At 31.6% G+C, this 19,585-nt stretch overlaps 1 protein-coding gene across 2 annotated transcripts in view; it reads left to right on the top strand.

The window, feature by feature from the left end:
• The window catches only part of Dcr-1 (Endoribonuclease Dcr-1), a 169,519-nt gene that overhangs the window by 126,938 nt on the left and 22,996 nt on the right, over positions 1 to 19,585 (top strand). For both annotated transcript variants that reach the window (XM_085820689.1, XM_085820688.1), the window contains exons 11-13: positions 270 to 483; positions 5,142 to 8,059; positions 17,289 to 17,457. In XM_085820689.1, the coding sequence (XP_085676815.1) occupies positions 270 to 483; positions 5,142 to 8,059; positions 17,289 to 17,457 (3,301 nt within the window). The remainder of the gene's footprint in view (positions 1 to 269; positions 484 to 5,141; positions 8,060 to 17,288; positions 17,458 to 19,585) is intronic.

Raw genomic sequence — 19,585 nt, 5'->3', positions numbered from 1 at the left:
AATTAATTTGAAAAACTGAGGTGTAAGTAACAAACTAGATTTTCATTTACCTCTTCCTGCATTATGTCATCTTATCTGAGCTATGTATAAAATGCCAGGATAAAATAAACAATAGGCTTTTTATAAAGATTCATCAATTCCTTTGAACATATAAATAAATTTTAAAAATTATTTATTCGTTCAATTAACTTCATATTTATAATAAGAGTAGCTGATTCGTGTAGAAAATGAATTTATAAGCATTTTCCTCCCTTTTCATTTTTGTATAGATTTGTAGTTTTCCAGTATTTACAAGATCGGGTGAAGTGACTGTAAGTGTAAAACCTGCATCTAGCTGTCACATCTTAAATGAAGATGAACTAGAATGTTTATCATTTTTTCATCATTATACATTTGCTGATGTACTTAGGCTTGAAAAGTATCCTATGATTTACCGTCCATCAGAAGCTGAAGCCTCTTTTTATGTTGTTCCTGTTACAATAGGTAAGTTTCATTATTACCTTATGATGACTTGCTATTTCTTTTTATTTTGATCTTAATTTAAATGTGTTTTTTTTAGATATCTATTGTTTGTGGCTGAAAATAGTTTTTAAAAAATTGCTTAAGGAGTCTAAATTTCACCTATATGATGACATTCTTGCTTCGTGATAAAAACAATTATAACAAAATTTTAAAATTTGAAATGTTGGTTGTTTATAGTTTTGAAAACAAAGTTTTTTTCAAGGAAACCAAAGAAAATTCTCTCCCCCCCCCCATTTCATTAAAATGAAACCTCAGTAAGCTAAATCAGTTAAGAAACACGCTGGAAGATAAGTTAACTCAGGGGTAGAAAACCTGCAGTCTTTTTTCAGTTTCTATCAGATACAGAATTTTTTTTTTTTTTAATTTATTTATTTATTTTATTTTAGAGTGTAATATTGACTTCAATATACTTTTACAATATGTACTCCTCAAAAAATATCAACTATCATACAGATGTAAGTAAATAATTGTTTAAAGATTTAAAAATTTTCAAAATTCAAACTTGGATTCAGACATTGATTTCAAATGAAGAGTTCCAAATCATCTTTGGTTTTTCAAATGAACTTTGATTCAGGCATTCATTTCAAGAGGTAGTCTAAAATAGTTTTAACTAATTTTGTGGGAGTAAGTCATGATATTTTTTCACTGGTGAAAACAATTATCTTCATTAAAGACAATCATTCTGTACAGGCATTTAAATTTGTAATACAAAATTTTAAAATTCTTCCATATCAGATATAGATTTATTGAAGCTTTGTCAGTATGGTTTAAAAACTGTTATTCATTAAAGAGCTTTGAAATTCTGCAAAAGGAAATCTGACTTTGTTGACAATTCTGCAGGAAGCAAAACTTTATGTTGATGAAAGTGAAAATGAATCTTCAGTTTGTCTGATCATTGTTAATCTTTCAGCTATTCCTTTAATTATTATTTTGAAGATATCCAGAATATTTCATAGTTGATCCCAGACATATTCCACATTTAGAAAACTTTCATTCTTCAACACTTTATGATTTAAAATTCATCTACCAACTTTCAATGGTATTTAATTTTATTCATTAGTTTCTAAGGTTTTTTATACTTCTTATTCGTCTCCATTCTGTCTCTTCTTCTCTGACTTCCCTTTTTGCGCATTTGGTAACCCTAGTGCACATTATATGCCTCTGGGTTCAGAAAGTAAACAAAAGTATCATGTCACATACATGAAATTTACAATAATTGAATTTCACTATTAGAAGGCATTACTGCATTCTCTTAAGAAAAAGGAAAGGGGAAAAAAATGTATGAAGTGGCATCATCTGAGTAAAGTACTAGTTCTTGTTATAATGCAAACATGCGAAGAGACTTAAAATATTTTTTGACAGTTCAGTGATGTATTTCATTTTAAATAGTTCAATAAACTAGCCTGGTTTTATTTCGTAAGAAAAAGATTTCTTTTGTGCCACAAGTATTGTGTATGTGAAACTTCACAATCTCTGACCCTGCTTATGAAGATGTTTCTATGGAATCAATTTTTCAGATAATTCCAAGCTATCTAAATTTACATGATGGCCACTTTATAATGGCTATCAAAGGAGGCATCCTGTCAATGTTTCCAAGACTGTTAGAACTGTTGAAGCAAATATGTGTTCTGGGGTACATTTTCAAATGTAAATAGATGATAATTTTTTATGTTTTGAATAAAGCTGTCCTATAAGCATTTTTTAGAAATTCTTTTAATATAGGAGTATAAGTTGTATTAGAATACAACTGTAGAGTAACTTAAGGGAGCTGAGACATACCTTATGAAAGAGATTATATCAGATTCTTTTATAAAGTGTATGTTGAGTATATTTGTTTAAGATCTGTATCAACTTAAGGTTGAATTTAAAGTAATTTTAAAGTCATCTTGTGTGGATTATATTTATTACAATTTATAATATTTGTGTATATGTTACGGTGAAACACCGAAATCTGGAGAATGTTGACTTTCACCGGTGAACGTCAACATTCACCTAGTCGCTTGGTGTATGTCCGAAACATTTTCCAAATACTCTTATTTCTGACTTACACCGGTAAATGTCGACATTCACCGTGTACTAATGGTGAATGTTGAACATATAACAATATTATATTTTCTTCTCCGTAATTAAGTCGCAAAAAAACGCACTTGAGATTTAAAATAAGAACATAAGAACTTACAGTACATTCAAAATGAGAAAGGAAAATAATAGAAGTTAAAAACTTACTAAATTAAGTGATTCAAATCTTATTTATTGCAACAACTTAAACTATTATGACACTTTGAATTGCACAACAGGCCCTTGCTTTTACAATTGCATTTATTTGTGGAACACTCCCTTTTGCAATGACAAGCGTGCACATATACTCCTCTCTTTTTGACCTACACCAGAGCATATCTGTGATTGTCGACATACACCGGTGAAGGTCCGAATGTAAAAGAATGTAATGCAATATTCGATCTTTCACCAACATATTTGGTGAATGTTGACATTCCCCAATTTCGGTCTTTCACGGTAACATATGTACGACATCTATAAATAAAGCAATGAGATAGTCGGTGAGAATGATTGCCTATCAAGGTCAACCACTCCTAAAGCATTTGTTAAAGCAACAACTTTGGCAGAGTTCTCATGTACTGAACAATCTGAGTTTTGAGAAACAGTGTGCCTCCAAGTTTTGTTTCAAACTGAGGCCCAACATTACTGTAATTTTTGCAAAAATTCAACAGACCTGTAGAAGTTATGTTTTGTTGAGAGCTCATGTTTCAGGTGATTTAAAACTTTTTCAGAACTGAAAAAGGATCCTCTCTGTGGTAAATCTCTAACCAAAAGAACTTAAGAAAATGTAGATAGGAAGTCAGATCATCAACTGCTCCTGAGATTGATCTTAGAAAAATTAAATTTAAACCACATAATATTTCATCAGGTTTTAATAACTAAATTGGGAAGGGGAAAAACTTGTACAAAAATAGTCCCTGAAAAGTTCATTGTAGAATACAAGGCAATGGTAAGGAAATGTGACAAGATCTTCCTGCAACCAATTAAAAATGAGCCAAAATTTAGCAAAAATTTTATCACTGATAAAATGTTGATTTTTATATATGATCCCAAAACAAAATGGCAAAATCAGAAATGATACACTGCAATTTTCCAATAGCCAAAAAAACTGGACATTAAAGAGATTGGGATGTTTCCTTTCCTGTTTCCCAGACTGAAAATTTCGAAAGGGACTAGATCTGAACCTCAGAAAACATAAAAGAGGATGTGACTGCCCAGCTTAGGCCATTTCTATTTCAGACTTCCAGAACTGCTGTGAAGAGTAGGAAAAATGTGTGGTTTTGCAAGAAAACTGTTTAGATCAACTGTATTTGTAATTTTAATGTTAATAAAAGGGTAGCTAGGAAAAATCTCGTTACTTTATTTACAGACTTCACATATACTGTTTTTGTATTAATGACATCTATAGTTTCATAATATCTTGATTAATAAAGTTACTAAGTTTGGTCTTTTTACCTGTCATAAACTGGACCCAAGCTCTAAATAGACTTACAGCAAATTATCGCTAAATCTAAAATGAACTACAGAGGCTTGATGAGTGTGTAGTGAATCCTTTTATTTTAATTAAAGTAGAACAAAATTGCACGCCTGTTGCTCACACACTCAACCAGCACTTATGGAATAACTTTAATTAACAGTGTGTTAAAATTTAAATCAGCTAATAGTCAAGGACTACACAAATCAGTTAACTCGAAGTTGGTGAAACATAATCTGCATCGATAGTCAAATATCGGCAGCAAATAATACAGAGCTGAGAAATTCCAGCTACCAAAACTGGGAGAAACATAACTTGCATGCACACAGGCAGAAATACACACTGTCTTAGAATCTAACAACCTCAGCAACCTCATCCAATCTAATATAGATTCTGGTGAGGAAATGGGAGGGAGAAGTAATAGTAAAGATCTAAGACATAAAATAACTAGTTAATAAAAAATTATAGTACTTACAAATTATGACCTTCTAGCATTGAAAGAATCTGCACCATCATGTTGATTGGTTAAATTGCTATGTGATTATCTTATATGATTGCATTAATTTTCTTTAACAGAAGTAATACAACACCTCAGCATCAATATCTTAAACTGGACTAGTTAGTTTTAAGTGAATATTCAAAGCTAAAAGTGATTGTAAAATTCCCTAGTGAAACCTTTTATTTCTGTATTGTTTCTTTATTAATAAAATTTTATTTATAGTTTTCTGTCTTAAGTTAAAATTATTTCCTATTACAAGGTGCTGAAAATGGCTTCCATATCCCAGTGCCAAAATGTTCAAACATATTTATCATGCTTATCATACTCTTATTTTTTGAATTTATTGCTAAGTTATGACTTTATAAAAATTAAAATTGTTTAGTTTCTTATTTCTTAATTATGTTTTGTTTTATATTAAATATTAGTTTATTGAAATTCCTGTTCAAGTTATATTTAATAAAATTTGCTCTATATTATATCTGAAGTGATATGTAGTTCAGGGAGAATATATGTATATATCTTTTATAAACATCAGATTTAAATAAAATTATTTCATGTTCATTTTGATATTCCTTTCTGTAATTTCAGGTGTTAATACTGGTGAATATATTATTGATTGGCAGTTTGCAAGATTAATACATAAAGAGAAAAATGGGAAACCTGTTAAAGTATCTGAAAAAGATAGGGAAAACTTTAAATTTGTGGTAGAGGACTATCAAGATGCTGTAGTCATGCCTTGGTATCGCAATCTGGACAAACCACAATTCTTTTATGTAGCTGAAATCTGTACATATTTAACTCCAAAAAGTGACTTTCCTGACATGGAATATGATACATTTGAAGAATATTATAGGAAAAAATATAACATAACTATAATGAATTATGAGCAGCCTCTTCTAGATGTTGATCACACTTCAGCTAGGCTTAATCTGCTAACACCTAGGTATGTGAATCGTAAGGGTGTTACTTTGCCAACTAGTAGTGAACAGACAAAACGAACCAAGCGTGAAAATTTGCAGCAAAAACAGATTCTTGTTCCTGAACTCTGTACTGTTCATCCTTTCCCTGCTTATTTGTGGAGGAAAGCAGTTTGTTTACCTTGCATTTTGTATCGTTTGAATTCTTTACTCTTGGCTGAACAGTTGCGCTTAATTGTTGCTAAAAGCATATCTATTGGGATGAGAGATCTACCTCAGGACTTTGAGTGGCCTGCTTTAGATTTTGGTTGGACGCTTGCTGATATATTAAGTTCTCAGAATGTGCCAAAAGATGCTAAGCAGTCCAAACAAACCTACCATTGCAATAATTATGCAGTTACTCAAAAAATCAAAAATGGATATGTCAGTCCTTTAAATCCTGTAAATTTCATCAATGATAACACATGTAACTTTGAAGCAGAAAATGTTAATGGTTCAATGGATTTTGAAATTGATGTGTTTGATCCAAGCAAGTTAAATATCCCTGATGATGATGCTCTTATTGAACAAGAACTGAATGAGATTAATTTTAATATGGGAGGATCTTTTTTTGACTCAAGTTGTCCAGTCTCTTTTGGAAGCAATTTTCCAACTGATCAAGGTACCTCTTTTCCACTGTGGCAGCCAGTTTCAGATGCAGATGGAAATTCTGTTCAAAATGAGTCTCGAATTCGATATGGATCTCCAAGTAATTTTGAAGATTCTGGTTGGGACTCTGAATGGGATACTGAGGATGATGACATCCCTTTCTTAGCAGTTGATTTCCATGGTTTAGGTTACATATCTGCTCCAGGTATTATAAATATGGAAAGTCTTTCAATGGATTTAGCCTCATGCCGAGATGATGATATGTGGGATAGCATGGAGGAAGATTCTTTTGACAGTGATGATGAGAAACTCCCTGCATTTTCAAAATCATTTGATGCTATGGAACAAAATAATGATTTGACTTCAAAACATTTTAAAACCAATGAAGAAATTTGTGAATCTAGTTGGTTAACTTGTCCTATCATTAAAGATGATGCACCCAGCTCTTTAATCAGCAATATTGTGGAAGATATTGATGATACAATAATATCTGCAGTAGACCAACTTAAAGAGTCAAAGAAAAAAGAAATAAGTTTCTTATACGAAAAGGTAAATGTTGAGTCATTTTATGAGGAAAAATCTGGCATTGATTTAATGTTCAAAATTGTTGAAGAAAGTGAAATACAGAATATAATGCCATCCTGTTGTGGTAGCGAACCAGAAATAGAGTGCTTCTCCTCACATGAGAAAACTGCTTCTTGCAGCATAGCTTCAGAGCCAACACTGGCATTTGGAGAATTACTACCAAACAGAGAACATCATCAGTTGTATGATGATAATATGCTTCGTGTTAATTTCGATGATTGTCCAGATCTATATAAACATCCTGGACCTAGTCCTAGTATTATACTTCAAGCACTCACTATGTCAAATGCAAATGATGGCATCAATTTAGAGCGCTTAGAAACTGTTGGAGATTCATTCCTTAAATATGCAATAACAGTTTATCTTTTTTGTATGTATCCCAATATCCATGAGGGCAAATTGTCTTATTTGAGAAGTAAACAAATTAGCAATTATAATCTGTACAAGCTTGGTAAAAGAAAAGGCTTAGGAGAATTGATGGTAGCTTCAAAATTTGAGCCCTATGACAACTGGCTACCACCAAATTACATTGTACCAAAAGGTTTAGAGGAAGCGTTAATAGAATCAGGATTACCTTCTGGTTGTTGGAATTTAGGGAATTTAAGTGATTTAACGCAGATGAGTGAAGCAGAAATTCGTCAGTCGATTATTGAGAAAACTGATTCCAAATACATTGAAAAATGTGCTTATCTACCTATGGATACAACAAATCCTTATTCTTTGGTACCATATAATTTGCTTACACAACATAGTATACCTGATAAAAGTATTGCAGATTGTGTTGAAGCATTAATTGGTGCCTATTTAGTATCCTGTGGCTCAAGGGGAGCATTATTATTTATGTCATGGTTAGGCCTTAGGGTTTTACCTATAATTAAAGATAATGAAATGAATAATAGTGAAATTACTTATGGTTATTTACAGCCTCCTCCTTCTCCTATTTTGACAAGAGAACCTGAATCAAATCTTAAACTTCAGAAACTGCTTTCAGGCTATTCTGCTTTTGAGGAAAAAATTGGTTACAACTTTAATGATAAATCATGCTTGTTACAAGCATTTACCCATGCTTCTTATTATTACAATACATTAACAGACTGTTACCAGAGGTTAGAATTTTTAGGAGATGCAGTTCTTGATTACCTTATAACTCGTCATTTATATGAAGATCCAAAGAAACATTCTCCAGGAACATTAACAGATTTGCGCTCTGCATTAGTAAACAATACATTTTTCGCTTCCCTTGCTGTAAAATATGATTTTCATAAATTTTTTAAAGCTATCTCACCAGGTCTCTTCAATGTCATCAACAAGTTTGTTCTGTTGAAAGAGCACAATTCGGATCTGGCAGATTATCTGGTTAGTTTCATTTCTTATTTACTTTAATTGTAAAAATATATGTATCTGTCTTAACTTCTATACTGATATTTATATTCTGTGACTTACTTTATGATCACAAGTTAACAGCAAGCAAAAAATTATGCATTTTGATTAGTTTGATATTTCATTTATTAATTATGTATGAATTTGTTGTTTCCTTTCATTAAAAAAACTGTCCTTGCTGTTATAAAGAAAAAATTTATATATGTTTATTTTAAAATTAATTTTAACCATAATAGCCTGTGTGTAGTGTTTTTTTTTTTTTTTATTTATTACATGCTCCGCACTTAGGCACTACACGGAAAGGGAGGGATGCCCCGTGGAGGTCTTTTTAAGGGAAACTGGCTTGTATCCACGTTACACATGGGGAAAACCACGAAAACGCTCATGCAGCCAGCCCGTTCGCCGGGACTCGAACCCCGGAACGAACTACCAGTGTTCAGCGGCTTTTACCGCTCGGCCGCTGGTGGGCTGTGTGTAGTGTTAAAGCAAAAATTATGTAGTTGTGATCTTGGTTTTTCTTTTTATATGCAGTACAAATTCTGAGATCCAGAGTCGTCAGGACTTCAGCGATTCTGGATTTTAGAAGGTCAGTTCAATCTAATAAGATGATACGTAGAAATTATAATTATAAAGTTAAAATTATGAAGTAATGAAGCAATAATGATTTTAAGGGAACTGTAATTTTAAAAAGAAGCTCAGTATGTATTGTTTTATTAAACTTTTCTTTCAATGCAAGTTAAATCCCCCCCCTTTTTTTCTGCTAATATTTTCTCTTGAATTTATTGGCAGATATAATTTTTTGTTCAGTTGCAAAGTTCCATTGTTCAAGTCCTGTAATAGCCATGTCGAGAATTCCCACTTGACTGTCAGTCAAAATGTTTTCATCCTCAAAAAACTCTTTTTGTCAGTAACAGTATGTTCTTAATTTGAAATCATAATACAGATTTTATTGTTCAATAATTGATCGCTGATTGGGTAATTGTCATCACAATGAAAAAATTCTACATCACCATTTTTTTATCATTTCTTCATAATTTCCAATAATTAACAAATATCACCTTCCGTAGCATCAGAATCTACATGAAAGTAAAGTTGTTATTTTGCCTATTACTTTTACCCAAATTGCTGCAGCTCTGTTTTCTCTCTGACCACTAAATCAAGCTCCAAATAGGCTTTCATTTTTCAAATCCTGCTACAGGTCAAGAATTAGAAACTCTTTTGACAAAACTGGACTTTAAATTCAATTTGACTCAAAAATTTGGACTTTAGTCCTGACAAGACAGCTGTAATAGTAATAGCCTGCAAAAAATAATAAGCTGGATCAAATTAGCCAATTAAGGAAGAGCACAATTTTCTACTTTAACAGAATTTAAATTCTTTTAAATCTGATTCTTCTCTCTTTCCCAAAGGTATGCCAATAAAAGAAAATCAGTACGAGCAACATCCCACTCCAGACAAATATATCTTGTGTTTACTGTTAGGTCACTTACTGTTTAAATCAGTAAGGAAAACTTGACCCACACACTCACTCAAAGGTAGAAAGCATGGTCATAGCTGACGTCAATCAATATCAAGACAGCAGAGAAACATTCACAAGTAAAAATATAAAATTAGACAAAGCAACAACCTTGCATATGGTATAGATTATAGTCAAGATTCTGTCGATTTCAAGGGCAAACAGGTGCAGGTCCATCTTCAGTAGGAGCACAGAAATCTGCTACAAAGGAAAGCCACAGTTGTACTTATACCAAAAGAAGTAAAGCAAACAAGAAGGTAGCGCCATCTGTCAGCAGAAATATTTAAAAAAAATTTTTAAATAGGTTAATAGTTTTTAAAAGCATTAGGAAGGATTGGACCAGAATTAATGTCATTAATTAAACAAGATAAGTTCTCATGAATGTGAAAAGCTTAAGGAAAATCCAATTCACCAGTGGAAGAAGCTTTTTGGATCAATTTTGCAGACCCAAAGTCAAAATTGTGATTAAATTTCCAACTGTGATTAGCTGTCAACCACTTGCTAATTTCACCTTTTCAGATGTAAGATTTATGTTCCTTCATGCGAAACTTTTACCCTCTTTTAGTTTGGCCAATATATATCAAACTACACTGACACACTTTGATGGCAAGATGAAATTTTTTTACAGGATTTTCAATAACCACAGGAGAAAAGCCTCGGTTAATGACAAATGATCTCTTGTGACTTTCCCTTGTGCATTAAAATAGCTGAGTAACATTATTAGTTCTGAAGTTTTAATTAGTTGAATTAAATGGTATTAATTTGAATTAAATAATATTAGCATGAGGAGTTTCATATCCATAGATGAATTCTTTTTTATTTTGTTCTTGACCAAAGGATATGATGCTATTCCTAAGTTCGAAAGGAAAGTAACAAAGTAACTATAGGTCAAAGAGGAATGCCAATTTTGTGGACTTTCAGGACACCATAAAACGTAGCACAGTTAGCAATAGGTGGAATGAGTGATTTTTCAAATTGGGTTGGGAGTAAAATGTTACGAAACTAGACTTGAGAATTCCATTTCACACATACTGAAGCGGAAGAGTTAATTTATCTTACTAAAGTCTATTTAAGTCAAACCCACTTTGTTTTCCAAAATAAATATTATTATATATAATATTTATTTTGGAAATAAATATTATATATACTAATATTTATTTTGGAATAGTGCATTTACAGGCACTATTTTGAGGTCAAATTATTTGAGAAACTACTTTCTCATCTCTGGATTTGTTACATAGATGACTTTTTGTTCTTTTTGATGGTAATAAAAAATATTTATCCCAGATTTTATCTATTATAAATTAGAAGGATCCAACCATCCAGTTCAGTTTTGAAACTGAATTTGACAATAACCTTCCCTTCCTTGATATTCTTATAATCCGCAATGAATCTGATTATAGGACTACTGTTTACTGTAAACACTTATGTGTTTAATTAAGACACAATAACCTGTCAAAAATAAAAACTGCGATCAAATCTTCACAAATCCTTTCAAGCAACTTAAAACATTCGCTTATCTGTTGCAAATTGTGCTAGGTTATATGCTCTTCCCAAAATTCATAAAAGTGGTATTCCTTTCCGCTCTATTGTATCGAATTTAGGTACTGCCTTGTATCCATTAGCTAAGTATTTAGTTTCTGGATTTTCAACTCTATTAGACAATAACATTTACACCATAAAAAATTCAATAGAGTTTGTAAAAAAGGTTAAAAACATTTCTCCTAGAAATTTACTCATGGTTTCCTTTGATGTAAAATCATTATTCACCAATGTTCCAGTGGAGGGTGCATTAAGATGTCTAGAAACCAAACTTCGTGAATTTCATTTCTCTTGCATCGAAATTGATGAGCTAATTTTTCTCACTCAACTCTGTTTCAAACAAACGCATTTTGTTTTCCAAAATAAATATTACAAGCAAACTGAGCGATTAGCCATGGGAAGCCCCGTTAGTCCCATCCTGGCTGATATCTACATGCATTATTATGAATCAAAATTTTTTTTAACTTTAAACTTCCCGGTATGGTTTCGCTACGTAAACAATACTTTTACCCTGTTTGAAGGTAATAAGGATGGTTTAAATAAAGTTCTTTCAACAATGAATTCTATTGATCCTGCTATTCAGTTCACTTTTGAACTTGAGACTTGCAATTCTCTTCCTTTTCTCGACATTCTTGTCACACGTAACACATCCAAATTCAGTACTATGGCTTACCGTAAACCTTCATCGGTTTGGCTTCCACCACACTTCAAATCATGTCATCCAACTAAACAAAAGTTTGCTCCTCCAAACTATTCCTAGATGAAGAACTAAATTATTTAAAAGCAATACCTATTGACAGGGGCTTTTCACCCAACATTATTAATCAAGCAGTTAAAAAATTCTCATCTCAAATCACCAAAAGGCACACTCTTGTTTTAGGAGATTATAAAAATTCTTTTGTCATTCCCTTCTTTCCATCAATTAGCTATAAAGTTGCATGTATTTTGCAGAAATTTAACTTTCAGGTCGTTTATTCTCCCATCAATAATATTCCGAGTTCCATACTCAAGGACCCCATTCCGGATATGAATTCCTGGGGTATTTACAGGATTCCTTGCCAGTGTAGTTTAATTTACATTGGCCAAACTAAGAGAGCCTTAAAATTTCGTGCTAAGGAACATGTGGCATATGTTAGAAAAAGGAAAAACAGAAGTCTTCGTTTGCCCAGCATTGTTGGTTCAAAAATCACACTTTCAATTTTTCTGCTGCCAAAATTATTCAAAAAACATCTTCCATTGGTAAACTGGATTTTCTAAAGGCATTTCACATTCAAGAAAATCTTTCTGTTCTAGTTAACAACCCTAATTGCAATCCATCTTTGACTTCAGCCTTTAAAGAAATTATGTTTTACAGGGTTCGTAGCGGTCCTTATAAGTGCTTGTAAGTCCCTATATTTGAAATTAAAATATAAAGGTCCTTATAGGTGCTTACTTTTTTTTTAAAGCCCTTATTTTTTTTTTTTGTTGTTGTTGTTGTTGTTGTTTTTAGTGCTTATTTTTTGCTTTGAGTCCTTTTTTTTTTAAATGAACGCGCAATTTCTTCCCGTACCTAAGCCGAAACTAAATAAACAACTTTTCTTCCTAATATGGAATGTCAGATGGTGAATCATACTCCCGGAAATAGCTTTTCCCCCTTTCTTTGCATTAACATAACATTTGGTGTGCACGGACAGTACAGACAGGTGCCCGTCGTTCCATTGGTCAAAGAATTTCGAAAGCAGTAGAAAATTCCGGTACATTCGGCATTCTTTTCCTCCCACCCAAATACTACACACGTTTGAATTTCTATCAAGATCTTAATAATTTGCATTCTCGTTCCGCTTGGTCAGTTCATATTCGTGTTTATTATGATCGTTATGCTTATATTATGAGTATGTGTATGAATGTTTATAATAACATAGTTGCAGTAACTGCTGAAGTATAGTAAACTTCCAAAAATGGTTGTGTTTTAACACAGATTAGCTTTCTAAGGAATAATATTCGGAATGGCTTAAGTAAAGGGTAAGTAATCAAATAGTCGAAATAATTTCATTTTTTTGGCCAGTACATTATACAGTATGAAGGTTGGGAAGTTTTTCCCTTTCTTCACAAAATCTCGAATATTGAAACTGTTACAGTTCGCTGCAAAACAAGCAACGAACCCTTTTCTTCTTCTTCTTCTTCTTCTTCTTCTTCTTTTTTTTTTTTTTTTTTTTTTTAATTTTGGTCACTTTCCAATCTGGATTGAATAGGACTAAAAGTTCTGCGGTCTACCAACCCAAGCGAAGAATGATTCTATTCCGGAAATTTAACGCAGTCTGTTCAAAATTTAAATGAAAAACACCCCAGATTGGTAGGTCTCTTTCTTTTCCTTAGTTAGTTAGTTCTTTATTCTACGAATACCTGCAGCTGTTGATTCCGATTGCGTAATATCATGTAGGGAAGAATTACAGCGCACGTATTGCGCAATCACGTTTGCGATATTTTGTTGGGTCCGAGATTTGTTTATGAACACTTAAAAGAGTTTTACTGTGCTTGCAAAGCAGAATATTTTTCTGTTCCGTTGGTTTGTTTTTATATGATGCATATATCGAAATGTCAAAAGGATTTATTTAGCGAAAAAAATCTAAAGAACGGCTACAGTCTACCCCCCCCCTCCGCTCCTCTTTTTCAAGATATGCTCGACTGTCCGAATATTCTCCAATTTTTAAGTATGTGGCTAGTTAAGCTTTTACTGTTAAAGGATGACTGCATGAAGCAAATTTCTGTCTTCTGATTTCAGAAATGTTCCTCTTTTTCACTTAAATTACTTTGCTTGCAATATCTGTTAAGGGAAAACTGATATACGATGAAAATTTAGACAATGTTCAGAATTTAGATTTAAATTAGTTAAATATCAATATGAGTGGAAAAATAAATTGTATTTATTATTAAGTTCCAAGCGAATAGAATAAGTATGCCTCATTATTATTTATTTCCTCTATTTTGAACTGAAATTTCATCATTAAATCTTGTAATATAGTTTAGTTCTGCATAGTTTTTTTTTTCTCTCATTGTAAACTAGTTCTGTAAATTGAACTGTTATTTAAAATTTTAAAAAAAGTATATAATTGTTTTCCATGGCTAAGTAATGCTCATTCTCTCTTAATAAATACTGAATTTCTCATATTTTAAATTACAAGTCTTATTTTTCTTTCAAGGTTATGCAGTTGTGTATAATGTCATTAGACAGGTGCTTATTTTTTTCCCTTAATATGTGCTTGAAAACTGCTTATAGGTGCTTATTTTTTTAACTAAAATGTGGCTATGAACCCTGGTTTTAGTTCTGGTTTTATCAACAGATGGCGCCAGTAGCTTATCTTCTGTCCCGGCTTTCTTATCTTATCATTATATATTACTTCGTTCATTTGCGCTTTTGCAGCTGATGATGATGGTTCGGTAAAACCATCGAAACTAGTCCTATGAAAATTTGAAATATAACGCTGATTTTTGTTGTTTAACTTCTAAATTAATACTTATCTGTTTGTTTGCCTCTCTATATGAAGTCATGTTACCTGGCTAAACAAAGAAAAAAAAAAATTTTTTTAATAGTGTTTTTTTTTTTTTTTTTTTTTTTTTTTTGTGGGTTCAAAGTTTGTTCCTCAGAATCCTTGCTTCCTAATGAACTTAAGTATTTCAGAATAGTTGACTGAGGATTTTCTCCTGTGGTCATTGATAGAGCCTTTAAAGCATTTTCCTCTTGCCATCTAAGAAGACATTCTTCTGTTAAAAATAACATGAATAACCTTGTCATGCTTCCATTTGATCCTTCTGACAGTTGCATGGATGCTCCAAAATTTCAATTTTTAAGATTCCATTTTTGACTTTTATTCTTGGGGAGTTTATAGCATATCTTGTTGGTGAGGTTTGAAATATATTGGCTAAACTAAATGATCATTAAAATTTTGTATCGAGGAACACGAATCTTGTGTATGAAAAGGCAACATTAACAAGTTGTCGATAGTTAATCCAAAGTTGGAAATTTGATCACAGTTTTCATTTTGGCTCTGCAAAAATTATCCGTAAAACTTCTTCTACTGGTGAATTGGAGCTTTTCACATTTTCAAAGTTTTATATTGTTTAGTTAATGGTTTTAATTCCAATCCAGCCCATCTTAACACTCTTAAAATTCTATAAACTTAGTTTTTCAATTTTCATTATTATTTCTGCCAACAGATGGCACTAGCTTCTCGTTCAATTTACTCCTTTTGGTTATAAATGCGATCATGGCTATCGCTTCATTGCGGATTTCTTTGCACCTGATGAAGAAGGACCTGTACTTGTTTGAGCTCAAAATCGATAGAGTCTTGATTAAAATCTACGCCATATGCAAGGTTGTTACTTTTCCTAATTTTTATTATCAATCAGTGTATTGTCATTGGCCATGATGTGATTCCCTACCCAGCTAGTATCTGAAAGTAACATCTGAAAATCCATTCATGAAAAAAAATGCTTTTACAAAACATTCCACCCCCTCGCTTTTTTTAGTATCATAATCTCAACTCCTAGACTTTTAAAAAAAGTAATTGATAGTCATCCAGAGATCTGAATATTGAGCATATGGATTTCAGACTTTGTGCTGTATGCATGTAAAAAAGAAAGGAGTGATTCTCTTGTTATTTGGAAACTGTTTTATTTTTTAACATTATTAGCATTTTAACATTTTAACATTATTATTAAAAAAATTCCCCTTCACAAATTATATAACTCAAAAAATAACATAAACGTACAGAAGAAAAATATCTGAGTCTCTTTTCTTATTTAACATACATATATGTATATATGAGATGTATAAAGATATATATATGACATATGTGCATATACATACATATATGTGTGTGTGTGAGAGAGGGAGAGAGAGATTTCTTTTACTCGCAAAGAAAGGTGGACTTATTTTATTGTATAAAATTAATATTTTTCTTTCTGATATGTTTGTCATTTTTATTTGGCTAGCAGAAATATATATTTATTTAAAATTTAAAAACAAGTTAATAGAATTTGGTTTCCTTGGTTAAGATTTAAAGCAGTTAGTAAATTCTCATATGATGATGCTTCACGTGGAAATTTCTATGCATAAATTCAGGTTCTTTGTCTGCAGTCATTACCAAATTTTCATTTTGTCAGACATTATAAATATGATACAGTCAAAAGTCGTTAATTCGGACACAAATAATCCGGAATGATCTATAATCCGGACCTCAAAGCTAAAAACTTTCTGCGCATGCGCCGCGTTGACACATGCACATAGGCATTAACGCGTGCACGTTTAATGTATAACAGACGGTATGAGCTAAAATTATCTAATTATCTATTTCAGTTAATGTTGATGATTGCGTTGTTCCTTAATTTTCGAACAGGATATGGCTTACTACTTTTTTCAGACTGTAAAAGCAATTTTATAAAAGTAAACATGAACTTTCGATTATGTCAAATAGAATTTCCGATGCTGGAGCTCCCGAAGGATCTACAAAACGAAAGTACGTTTCAATGTCCATCAAACAAAAAGTGGAATTGCCGCAAAAAATGGATAAAGACATGAAGAAGGTGACAGAGAGGTTAGTGAAAACGAAAAAATTTCGATTGAGAAGTTAGTCGGTATTCTCGGCACAGCAATTACGGGGCTTGAACAGCGGAACTTTGTAACTGAACAAGAAATTATGTCTGTTTATAGAATTAAAGAGAAAGTATTATCACATAAAAAACGAAGCAACTTAAACAACTTACATTGAAAGAAATGTTTAATAAAGTAAACAAATAAATATTAAGCTTTTTTTTTTTTTTTTTTTTTTTTTTTTGTAAATTTTGATACCCTTTAGATCATCATTGTTCTTTATTTCATAAATTACGGTTTCATATTTTTAATTTTAGAATTTCTGCATGCCATCTTACGAGATTTAAAGTGATGATCTATGATCCGAAAAAATCGATAATCCGAAGTCACGACGAGTCCGGATTAACGACTTTTGATTGTATTTTAAATTTATCAATCAGTTGGTTGTGTAAAATTAAGACCTGTGTTTATTAGAGACTGTTTAAATCAGAAATCATTTACTTGCATCCCTAGTATCAAATTTTTAATTAAAAAATTTAACTCTTTAAATGTAAGTCATATGCATTTTATTTTCATAGCAAGCGTATTATCTTGAGGAAGATGAATGTGAAGAAATGGAAGATGTAGAAGTTCCTAAAGCTTTGGGTGATATTTTTGAATCCGTGGCAGGGGCTATTTATTTGGACAGTAATATGTCATTAGATACAGTCTGGAGAGTATACTATAACATGATGAAACCTGAAATAGGTTAGTAAGGAATTATTTTTATCATTCAGTACATCTTTTTCTTCATTGCTTTTATAAAAGTATTAAGTATATTTGTATGGTGAAAAGCATTTATGACAAAATATTAATGCATTGTATATCCATGCAAATACATCTTATATTTTTAAAATGTAGCAAGAATAATCATAAATATACATATTATATCAAATTAATTCATAAAGTACAAGTCTTAATATTTTGATCAATGAAATGTAGGAAAACAAAGTAATGTTGTTTTATTTCAAACTCTGTTAATCCATAATGTATTAAGAAACTATATTTTTCCATATACAGTTGCATTAATATCAATCATTTTATCAGAAATTAACTTATTCATGCAAAATGAAAATCATATATAGAGTATTTGTAGAAGGTGGCAACAAATTTGATGTTCTAAAATAAAATGTATGAATTTTAGATACAAAATTTCAATTACAATAAAACCCATTTTAATAAAACATCATATATCTGAAATCCTGTGTAACGGAATTGGTGTAGTAAATTAAGTCTAAACCAGTATCCCCCCAAACCAATAATTTTCATTTTTTTAAATTTATTTTCTTTTTAATTTAAATGTATACATATGTTTTATAATGTAGACAAGTAACCATAACTTATTTGTATATAAAATATTGAGCTGTGTAATTTCCCTTGTACATATCTTTATATGCTTGTGAGCATTGATAAATTCATGAAAGTAAAGTTTCAATGCAGTCTATGATTTCTTTGAAAGTAAACAAAATATAAGCATTAAAATATTATTACAAAATTGCCAACTCTCTTGATTTAGGTTTGAGACTCTCCATTTCTGATCGTATTACCACCAGCCTGATTTTCTATTATTCTTAAAATTTCTCTTAATATTCGTTACTTGCATCCAAAAAAAGGATTTTTTTTAAATGCTTAGTTTTGGTCTAGATTACATATAAAAGAAAACCAAAGTTTATTCATCATTGAGACATTATAGCACACTTCTGCTTTGTGTGTGAGAGAACACATGCCCAAAAAGTTCTCCGTTGATTATCAAGCACACTGTGGGTCATCTGGCATACATTAGCTAACAGGCGGAAAACAAGATCGAGGTTGTTATTTTCAAAGAACATGTATGTTAAGAACAAAATTTTTGCCAAAGCAGGAATGGTTCTGTCAGATGGCAGAGGGAAACATATGCTCCAAGTTTTCTTTACGGGGGGCTACCAATACAGCCTTAATACTTTTTTGCACATACATGATATAGCTGCCGAAGCATTGTTGAAGCAGATCCAGTCTTAATATCTTTTTGCCCATGAGTGGAATAGTTGTTGAGCCAGTGTTGAAGATTCCATTTGTCAGGAATTTAAAGCTCTGTAATGCTAACCTCCTTCATTATCAATGTAAATCAAATCAATGGTCTGTGCAGGTAGATTAATTAATGAATTTTTTATTTTTAGTAACAAAGTCTATGAAAATTCTGAGTTTAAATTATTGCAAAAAGTTTTTTCAAAGAACAAATCCTTCACAACATTATGTCTAGGAAAGCTTTTCTTCTTTACATACACATTCTTTTGTTATTTTGTTTATCTTGCCACTGAGCATTGTAAGTTTAATGTGCTTTTAGGAAATGTTGATCTTTCGTCTTCGTCAAGTCTGAAAAGTACTCATGTACTTCTCAAAAGTCATACACAGATGATTTTTCTTCTATTATTTCATCAAGGAAATGTAAAATATTCGCGATGTGTCCCTTTTGACATTAACATATGCATACAAAAAAACAAGGTGTGTTCTATTGAAAAAAGCGAAAAATCGAATTTTTCTGTGGGAACAAAGGTCTGAAAAGTTATGCAAAATGCCTGTTCTCTACCTCTTCACTGGAGCACAACCTACTACTGAATGCATCGGATTATATTGCAGCTTTATTTAGAAAAATGTTTCCCCGATAGTGAAACCACTAAAAAATGCCAAGTATAAGGACAAAAATGGCTGCAAATATTAAAGAAATGGGTATGAAAAATAAACCTTGAGTTATTGATTGCATTAAAACAGCTCCATTCCACCTCTTTACAGATGGAAGCAATAATACAGAGGCAAAACTGTATCCAGTTGTTGTTTCTTTCTTTAATCCAGAGTCTTC

Source organism: Stegodyphus dumicola, chromosome 7 (genome assembly GCF_044657685.1).
Source record: "Stegodyphus dumicola isolate Sdum_Otavi_A_Nest chromosome 7, ASM4465768v1".
NCBI classification, from domain to species: Eukaryota; Metazoa; Arthropoda; class Arachnida; order Araneae; family Eresidae; genus Stegodyphus; species Stegodyphus dumicola.
This window is presented reverse-complemented; position numbering and strand designations above follow the sequence as displayed.